The sequence below is a fragment of the Euleptes europaea genome, chromosome 1, assembly GCF_029931775.1.
Source record: "Euleptes europaea isolate rEulEur1 chromosome 1, rEulEur1.hap1, whole genome shotgun sequence".
NCBI lineage: Eukaryota > Metazoa > Chordata > Lepidosauria > Squamata > Sphaerodactylidae > Euleptes > Euleptes europaea.
The window spans coordinates 51,132,439-51,143,022 of NC_079312.1; the positions used below are offsets into that span (position 1 = coordinate 51,132,439).

At 43.6% G+C, this 10,584-nt stretch overlaps 1 protein-coding gene across 1 annotated transcript in view; it reads right to left on the reverse strand.

The window, feature by feature from the left end:
- Positions 1–7,106, reverse strand: part of LOC130493346 (protein SSUH2 homolog) — a 34,055-nt gene extending 26,949 nt beyond the window's left edge. The window contains exons 1-4 of the mRNA XM_056867061.1: positions 7,079–7,106; positions 4,136–4,211; positions 2,569–2,698; positions 738–798 (exon numbers count right to left, since the gene is read on the reverse strand). Of these exons, the coding sequence (XP_056723039.1) occupies positions 738–798; positions 2,569–2,698; positions 4,136–4,211; positions 7,079–7,091 (280 nt within the window). The 5' untranslated portion in view covers positions 7,092–7,106. The remainder of the gene's footprint in view (positions 1–737; positions 799–2,568; positions 2,699–4,135; positions 4,212–7,078) is intronic.
- Positions 7,107–10,584: the final 3,478 nt, after the last annotated feature.

Sequence of the window (10,584 nt, forward strand, 5' to 3'; positions counted from 1 at the left end):
ATTGCCCAACATTAGGGGTCGAACTTTATCTGCTATTGCACAAAATTTGGCTACCTGTTTTCCATCTGGGCATTCCCTTCCCAGAGGTGACTCTTAATTCTCCCTTCATCTGAGCTGACTGCGATTTGGCTGAATACAAAAGTATTTAATGTTTCTGCCCCAAGTTAAGGGAGAACTGTCCAGCTAACTTTAGATAAAGAATCACGGGAACAATGTCTTCCATTCATTCACTGAGTTGCTAAAAGTTTCTACAGGCTTTCAAGATTGGATCTCCTTTACAGATGAATGTTCACAGAAGCATATTTATACTGGCGCTTCGCTCTTTAGCTACCATCGAAGGAAGGAAGTCTCCATATACCTTCCGTTCAGTAGCAAAACTCAAGAATTATCATGGGAAGGCATCTGTAGCACATGATGTCCTTTGAAGGCAGATAGTACATCATTAATTAATTTTCTGTTACAGCAACCCAATTGCTCTCAACCTCCTGGCTCCACTCTTTCCTGAAAGGAAGGATGTTCAAAATCTCATGCTCTGAGCACAGAGTAAACTTAATTTCATTGTACAGGAGCTGATAGGAAATGAGCTGCGTACAAGGAAATGAGAAACCTGCCCACAGCTATTCAGAAACTCACATCTGCCACTGGAAAGAGAAAGAAAAGTCAGTGTTGCAAGGTGGAATCCCTTCTGCAAAAATAAGGCTCGATCTGACTTCCTTCTTATTCCCCATATAACTCACCACCATAAAGCTCACTGGCCCAGTGTGTTTCTCGACGTTCAGTGAAGGTCTCTAGACGATACTGAGAATGCAAAAGAGCAATTACAGTATGTACATAAGCTATAGGAGAAGTGGCACTGAAATGATTTTAATGCAAAAAAAACCCACCCACGCACCCAAAAAAACTTGCTGTCCTGGGGGGGGGGGTGGGCAGAGTGGTAAGCAAAACTGTCTTCTCTCAGTGTGGCCTTAACTGAAGCCAAACTTCCACTGAATATAGGTTTTGACATTCAACTTTGGAACCCATGAAGCTAAGAAGAACAGAGTGTTTTGAGCTTGTGCAAACTGCTTTCTCTCATTAGTAAACATGTCTAAGAGCCAAACTACACATGGTGGCATCCTCAATGGTGCCACAAGGACGCTGCTGCCATTTTAAAGTCATTTAAAAATGCTGTGAGGCGTTATTCTCCCCTGCACCTTTTCAAGTACTGAAACAGCCTGTGGTGGGGGTGTCTGTTTCAGCACCTGCAAAGGTGTAAGGGGGGACCAGAACGCCTCAACCCACTATGTTGCAGGCCTGATCAGGACTGGCCCCTCACAGCATTTTTAAACGACTTTAAAATGGTGGTGGTATCCCTGTGGAGGCCATGAGGATGCTGTCATGTCTAGTAACACAAGATTATCAGGGAACCATGGCCATCAATCAACCAGTTAATACATTCATCTGTATCTCTTGCTATCTCAGCCAGGAACTGGTCCTCAGGCTGGCTTACACATGAATCAAAATTCACAGTAAAAAAAATCACTTTGACTATCACTGTCTGAAATAGCAGAAAAAATATAAATGGACATAGTGTGTAAAAGGAGCAATTTCTTTAAATAAAATCAATGATAAAATCAAATCCACAAAATACCAGTGAAAATAAATGGGTCTTATCCAAAAAAACAAAATCTTAAAATGTCCAGCACCAGGTAAGCAGTTACAGGGAAGGTGGTCCAAACTCGGGGACACAACCCAAAGAGCCTAGTTTGTTTGTCATGCCCTGCCTCACTTCTGAGAGAGGAGGGAGATGGAATGGGGTCTCCAAAGAGACCCTCAGTTGACAGGCTGGTTTGTAATTCGACTGAATCTCCGGAGTCAAGATAAACTGCAGTGCAAAACTTGACAGAGCTTTTTTCTTTTTCTTCTTAAAGAAAAGGTTAGTTCACTTTATGCAGCTATGGTACTTAAGACCATAAGAAAGGCCCTTCTGGATCAGACCAAGGCCTATCAAGTCCAGCAGTCTGTTCACACAGTGGCCAACCAGGTGTCTCTAGGAAGCCACTAACAAGATGAGTGCAGCAGCACCACCATCCTGCCTGTGTTCCACCGCACCCAAAATAATAGGCATGCTCCTCTGATACTAGAGAGAATAGGTATGCAGCATGACTAGTATCCATTCTAACTAATAGCCATGAATACCCCTCTCCTCCATGAATATGTCCACTCCCCTCTTAAAGCCCTCCAAGCTGGCAGCCATCACCACATCCTGGGGCAGGGAGTTCCACAATTTAACTATGCGTTGTGTGAAAAAATACTTCCTTTTATCTGTTTTGAATCTCTCAACCTCCAGCTTTAGCAGATGACCCCGTGTTCTAGTATTATGGGAGAGGGAGAAAAACTTCTCCCTGTCCACTCTCTCCAAACGCTGCATAATTTTATAGACCTCTATCATGTCTCCCCTCAGCCGCCTTCTTTCCAAGCTAAACAGCCCTAAGCGTCATAACCGCTCCCCATAGGACAGCTGCTCTAGTCCCCTAATCATTTTGGTTGCTCTTTTCTGCACCTCAAGCTCTGTAATATCCTACATACCCTGTATGTGTTGAGAGGGGTGAGATTCCGGACTTTCATATGCTTTGCAGGGGCAGTCCTATAGAAATGCTTCCTGGATACATACTGCAGAAGAGCGTCTTTAACATCCTGCTCAGAAACGTAGAGGGTGCTAGGAAATGAAACAGATAACTTACTATTCTTCATTTTTTACATCAGTGTGAAGCAGTATAGAATGTAACAAACATTGCATATTTCTTCACAAGAAACTCTCACGCACACGGGCACATTTAAAAATCTCATGTATATCCATTTCTCTAGATGCATGTACGGTTGACATGATCTAGGAAGCTTCAACCAATGCAGGGACTAGGGCTTTATCAATGCATATTGATAAACCCGAACAAAAAATAAATCAGGTTTTACCTGATACCAAAACCTGGGAATAAAGGCGAAGCTGAATAGCTGATTGCCAAATCAGCTGAATAGGTATTCGGCTTTTTTCAGCTTTGGCTTTCCCCAGGCTTTTCCCTATGGGAATTTTTTTTTAATGAGCTCTGGGGGAGCTCATTTGCTTCTCTTTGGAGGAGGGGCAACCCCTTCGGGGGCTCATAAAATTGGACCCTCTAGCCCAATCTTCACCAAAATTTAGGGTTCATGCAAGGAGAGTTACCCTCAAAATTTGGGAACTCTACCTCCAAAAGTGGCCACACAGGAGCTTCGAAAAAATCCCTATAGACTATAATGGACCCAGATTTTTTTTTGGGGGGGGGACCCGGAAATAAAGCTGAAATACCCCTTTACCGGTATAGGTATTCAGCTTAATCCGAGTTTACTGGAAAAAAATCGGGCCCAATAAACCCGAACCCCGAACCCTAGCAGGGACACATCAGGCCTCCTCAGACAACATACCCGGGAAGACAAGATGTGGCAATGGGGAGCCATAATAAGCATGCTGCCTCACACCTGCCCTTGTTAGATCTCAACCCTCACTATGCTGGAACAAAAGCATGACACCAACACCTGGTCTAATTGTGCACACTTAGTCCCCATCTCCACGACCAGGAAAAATGAGTGTGTACATGATGGGGTGGCTCTAGTATGCTCATTCCTGCTCCATATTTATGCATGCTGTCTTATCTCTGGTTATGCCCTCTGAGGAGGGCTAGTGTTGTAGACCAGTACACAGTCATTGCATGTGAAGAACTATGCTTGAGATTTATTTTCTGTAGATATTTATACCCCATTTCTTCCTCCACACACATTGGGACCTAAGATGGCTTACAACATCCCTCTCCTCCACTTTATCCTCACAACAATAACCTGTAAGGTAGGGTAGAAGGACAGCAATTGACTGCCTGGCCTCTTTTGTTGTGGAGATATAACAGTAAAGGCATAGGTGCAAAGTGAAGTTGGGAAAGATCACAGGAAAGATGGGGAAACCTCTGGAGGTACATTGAAGCACCCTGATGCTGTGAAGAAGCCAAGGCAAACAACCCATATGCAAGTGATCAAGATTTCACTCCATGGTTTTAAATATTGGTAAAAATTCATCCTATCAGCACAAATTAAAAAATAAATAACAGAAGTAGTTTTAAAAAATTATTACTTTAGGCCTGTCTGGTATGGACCAAATTCTTCATGTTCCTTATTGGGCAACTGATCAGCTTGGCCAGATTTGTCTCCTGCAATGGTACGGATGAAACATAATATGATAGACAAGTTAATACCTTCTTCTCTTACTACTAGTTTAGAGACAGCGGTAGGGCTGTTGAAAAAAAATTCGGTATAGTTCGGCTTCGGCAAAATTCGGCCCGTTTTTATTCGGGCCATGCCGAAGTCCGAAGTCCCCCGCTTCGGATCCCCGGAAATTCGGGGGGATCCGGAGTTCGGGGGAAAATTCGGCCCCCCGCGCGCCTTCAGGGGGATTCCCTCTGAATACCCTCTGCGCTGTCTGCGCAGGCAGCGCAGAGGGGCTTGCCAGCCCCCAGCCAGCCCTGCCGGCAGTCCCAGCAGGGCTGGAGGGGGGCTTTAAATAGATCTGGGCCTCCCGGCCGGGAGGCACAAATCTGTTTAAAGGGCTCGCCACGCCTCCAGGGAAGCTCCCTGGAGGCGCGGGGGGGGGAACAGATCTGCGCCTTCCAGCTGGAAGGCGCAGATCTGTTTAAAGGGGCCGAATTCACCGAATTTATTCGGGAACACCCCGAACTCGGCAAATTTGGCTCCCCGGTTTCCCCCCTTTTTGAGTTTGGTTCGTCCGAACCGAAAAACCGCCGAATTGAGGGAAATTCGGCTGTTTTTCAGTTCGGACTGAACCGAATCAACAGCCCTAGACAGTGGAGCTGAAGGCATTGTTTAGTGATCAGTAATGAACAATCTGAAGGTCTGTGATATGGTGCAGGAATATGTGGTTTTCCATTTCTCCTCTTTTCTTGCCCATCCAGCTTGAAGAAGAGTTGTGTGTGACTCAAAATTTGCATCCTGGACCGCATAAAGGTAGTTGTGACATTTTTCTCACTGAAATTCAGTATCTTTTCCTACCTCTTTTAATTCCCACAAACAGTGCCACCAGGATCACGCTGGATTCATACTAGCATGAGCGTTACCCCTGAAACCATTACTTTTAGGTTTCGACAGAACTGTTGGGGACATGTTGATTATAAAATAAGGTGAATAAGAACAAACTTTGTTTTTATAAACATAGAGTTCAAAATACACAATAAACCCAACCTTTCCTAATCCTATCACAAATACCTCCCTTTCCTAACTACCTCACTTTATTTTAAAACAAAACAAAACACCTGCCTACCTATCCCAGGCCTACTTCTCTCTCAATCACATCATCTGTCATCCAATTAGAATACTTCACTCCTACCACTTTTCCTCATTGCTTCTTCCTCTCATTCTGTTAGTCAAAGTCACTCCACTTCACATGCACCCTCCCCCACCCAACCAACATTCTTACATTTGAAACACCTGCCAAAAACAGGTAGAGCAATCCTGCGGGGGGTGGGACAGAGCTGCATAGGAGGCAGCGTGACCCCTACTCCGGCATCCATGCTACTTGCTCTATGGCATGGATACCAGCGTAGGACAACTAACGCCAGCCAGGGAATGACACCGCAGCGCAGGCCTCTGGCACCGGCAAAATAGCTGGCGTAGCCCCGTGAAACTCCATGGTGGAATTTCATGGGTATTGTATTTTCAGGCGATTTATTTCTGATTTTACCAGCTGGGAAACCCCTTAGGAGGTGGCGCATCTGCACCGTTCCCGACTGGCATCAAATTAACCCCCCTTAGGGGGTTACAATGTGCTGTATGTACACATTGTGTGGCACGACCATTCTTAAATGCATTAGATTACAATTCATCTCCAGGTGACAGAGATCAGTTCACCTGAAGAAAATGGCCACTTTTGCAATTGAACTCTATGGCATTATACCCCACTGAAGTCCCTCCCCTCCCCAAACTTCACCTTCCTTGGGCTCTACCCTCAAAATCTCCAGGTATTTCCCAACCCAGAGCTGGCAACCCTAGTGGTGGAAAAAGGGGAAACAAGGTGCAAGGGAGACTTTGGTTAAATAAACACGGTTTCCAGCCTTTGTAGGTAGAAGCAAATTTTCAAGCAGTATAGTTTGAAATCAGATATTCTAATATGCTTCCAGATTTCTTGATTTAGCAGTTATTGGTGCATGTTTTTAGTCAGTTCTACAAATACATAGCAATGCCAGGGCTTTAGCAGGCATCGATTGATAAGCACCTATATCCATCCAATTTCTAAACTCAGTCAGTCCATGTGTGGATAGCTAAAGACCAAAACTGCAGGGTCAGGCAGAGTAAGAGAGCTCTACCACAGGAAGTTAGATTGCTAAAAAGATTAACTTTAAACTCTACTTAATATCCTTTATCTCATCAGAAGTGTAATCAGACATTTTAAACAAGAATAACTTCCAAATAGCAAATAACTAGAAGCTGATTAAACAATTGCAAAATATACATACATTTCCAAAACCTGTAGTTTTAAAGTTTGCATCTTACAAATTTTGGTACAATTCAGCTTTCTGACAGCCCCCTCCCCCAAATCTAAATTGCAAATCCTTTTGTAAGCATCAAGGCAATGTATTGAATTTAAAACCTTTAGCTTTTCCAAAACCCTTCAACCTGATAGCAGTCATACACTGAAATGCTGTTGGGAAGGGGGATCAAAACTAAAATAAATTAAAATGCATGAAAGCACATTTGAGTCAGAAGTATTTGCATGAGATTCCCCTCCCCCTATTTTCTAGCCATGCAAATAATGTGAGTAATTGAGCCATGGTGCAATCCTAAGAAAGTTATAGCCTGTTGAGCCCATTTACTCCAAACAATTTAGAAGGGTATAACTCAGTTTAGGATTGCACTGTCAGAGACTGAGAGTATACCATCTTCCAGGCATGAAGTAGGGGCCACTGGAGGTGTGTGGGGGTAGGTAGTTGTGAATTTCCTGCATTGAGCAGGGGGTTGGACTAGATGACCCTGGTGGTCCCTTCCAACTCTATGATTCTATACCTACCAGTATCATTCATTTCATTGTCCACTAGCTCAAAAGGGGGTGCAGAGGTTCCTTCATAGGCAGAACATGGGTCAGCTGTACCTATAACACAGAAAGTCAAAGTGTCGCAAAAGGAAACCATCCACAGACTCAAGGAATCGCTCTTCCCCTTGCTCATTTATCTACATGTTGGGGATACAGCAGGACAACCCATCTCCTATTTCACAGTAAATGTATCATTACCAGCAGGTACACATGAAGCTGCCTTACACTGAATCAGACCCTTGATCCATCAACGTCAATATTGTCTACTCCAACTGGCATAGGGTCTCAGGGAGACTCTCTAGGGTCTCAGGGAGAGGTCTTTCACATTACACACTTGCCTAATCCCTTTAACTGGAGGTGCCGGGGATTGAACCTGGGACCTTCTGCATGCCAAGCAGATGCTCTACCACTGAGCCACAGCCCCTTCCAAAGGTAATTCTTAAATTTTTAAGCTTGCTAGCTCTGTGAATCATACAGAGATAGATCACGGCCCAAAGGTCAGAGTGTTAAATGTTGGGTGGGGAGATGAGTGATTGGATACCACGGCTAAAAGGAAATCACTTCCTTTTAGTTTATAAAAGAAACATCGTAACCTGGACTCACAAGGTGGTCGCAGTTGGAAGAGATTAGGAAACTACTTTCCAAATTCAAAGGTTAAAATTTTCCCCAAGATCAGAAATGTTATTGTAATGATAAATGTTAATGGATCAGATTACACTGGAATCTGTACAATTACAGGTGTCTTTATAAATGAAAAAGTCCATCATTACCTACTTGGAACAGACAGCAGTGCCCTGGACTAACTCCTTCCAGGAAAGTTACTCTGAACCAGTTTTTAAAAATTCTTTCTTGAACGATGCCTCTGGAAGGATCAAGTTATGGGACGGGCTAAAAACCAATTTAACTCATCATATGCTTAATTCACCCTGTTTCAAGGTTTAATTCAAACCAGGGCTCACTGTGGAACCTTTCTTAAAATGAAGATGGGCCCTGGTCTTGGGGGTGAGGGGGAATTGCAATCAAGTTGAAGTCGATTTATGGTAACCCTATAGGGTTTTCAAGGCAAGAGAAGTGGTTTGCATTTCCTGCCTCTGCTTAATGACCCTAGACTTCCATCCAAACCAGGGCCAATCCTACTGAGCTTCCAAGATCTGACGAGACCAGGCTATCCTGGGCCATCCAGGTCAACTTGGTCTACACTTGGTCTATACCAAGTTACAATAAACAAAAGCATGCATTTGCTGAGTACCTCCCACTCACTGCTGAGCAACAGGAGTAGGACATGTGGATTTCAGACTTCCTAGGAAAAGGCTAGATTTTTCTGCAGGCTTAATTGGCAACTTCTACATCAGAGAACAGCAACATGATGTGAAGATCTCCCATGTCAAACGCACAGTCAGCACCGCCAGCTGAAGACAAAGGTTTGAAATCAGCAGGATTCCACTCTGGACTATAATGAAGAGGGGAAGCATGGCATAGCAGTAGAGCATGCATGCAAAAAGTCCAAGATTCAGTCCCTAGAATCTCCAGTTAAGTAGACTACATAGTGTGTGTGTGTGAAGTGACTGTGTGTGTGTGTTAAGTGCCGTCAAGTCGCCTCCGACTCATGGCGATCCTATGAATGAAAGTCCTCCAAAATGTCCTATCATTGACAGCCTTGCTCAGGTCCTGCAAATCGAAGGCCGTGGCTTCCTTTATCGAGTCAGTGTATCTCTTGTTGGGTCTTCCTCTTTTCCTGCTGCCCTCAACTTTTCTTAGCATGACTGTCTTTTCCAGTGACTCTTGTCATCTCATGACGTGACCAAAATACGATAGCCTCATTTTAGTCATTTTAGCTTCTAGGGTCAGTTCAGGCTCGATTTGATCTATAACCCACTGATTTGTTTTTTTGGCAGACCACGGAATCCGTAACACTCTCCTCCAACACCACATTTCAAAGGAATCTATTCTCTTCCTATCAGCTTTCTTCACTGTCCAGCTTTCACACCCATACATAGTAATGGGGAATACGATGGCATGAATTGTAAAGTGACTACATAGTAGATAATGTTACAGTTCTGTGCCTGAGACCCTGGAAAGCCACTGCCAGTCAAAGCAGACTACATTTACCTTGATAGACCAATGGTCTCTCTCAGAACAACGCAGTATAAGTACGAAGTCATCTGCTGAACTGGAAACAAAATCCTGTTTTTTTTTTTTTTTTTTAAGAACATTCATTTGTGACACTCAGAAAGAATGGGGGGAAAGGAAGCCTTAAAATTAAAAGGAGTGTGTTTTCTAAACACATGCAGTGGAACATTCTCTTAATTACACCATCACAGCATCTCATATTCTCCAGAGCTTCTTGTATGCCCGTGAGCCAGCAAATAATCATAAAGCCATTAAAAAAAAAAAAACTTTGCGATGTTTGTTGCTGACGACCAATGAGAACATCAGCAGCTCTTTTTGAATTTTTTGTTCCAAATGGAGGATTTAATCATTTGTTCTGCATCTCTCATTTTTGTGAGGACAGTTTGACAACCGCACTTCTGAACAGTCTTGGCGCACTAGATGCCACTATTGAATTTAGCTCTAAAACTGAACAAAGTAAAGAGGCAGCTCAAGCTCCCAGTTTACATACCTGTAATGCCCATTGGGTCACAACCGTCTCTGCATACCTTCTGTCGCATATGGAAGAATTTGAAAATATTCTCACTTCCAGAGCAGCCCAGGTAACCATCAGTAGGTCTGTTGTTACTGGAGCCAAACTGATTTTTCACTGGGCCAGAGTATGTGTAAATATTTGAGCATAACTCCACTTCCCGTTAGGTGCTTGGGTGGAGGAAGGTATGGAGGAATTTTCTGAACAGGAACCAAAGCTTAAGGATGTGGAATTTCACAACACATGTAATTGCAGTAAAAGATGTGTTTGAGCAAGAGGGAGGCATTCACTGCTTTAGATGGAACTTGGTGGTGCTCACATGACGTGGGTTCTATTGCTGGAACACATGCGGGTTCTTCTGAAACTGGGAGGCCTTGACTTTTGTCCCAGCAAGTCAGTAAAGGCAAACTTTTTGCTTTCCACAAGTTTCATTTTGAAGGAATCAAGATTCTTTGAGAATGTAAAAATCCCAAATGTCCTTAAATTCAGTTGGATTTTTACGTATACATTGTAACACTGCAATAAACCAGCAAAACAAATATACCCATCACAGTGGCACAATTGTGAACAAAATGAATGGAGCACGATGCATTTCCTTTTCTTAGAAAAGAGTACATTTGGCTATGACCTAAAATATGGCACATACATTGCATTCCCAAGGAGAGTTACTCCAGTAGGGTTGCCAACTGCCAGGTAGTAGCAGGAGATCTCCTACTAATTCAACTGAACTCCAGCCGATAGAGATCAGATCACCTGGAGAAAAATGGCCGCTTTGGCAATTGAACTCTATGGCTTTGAAGTTCCTCTTCTCCCCAAACCCCGCCCTCCTCAGGCTCCACCC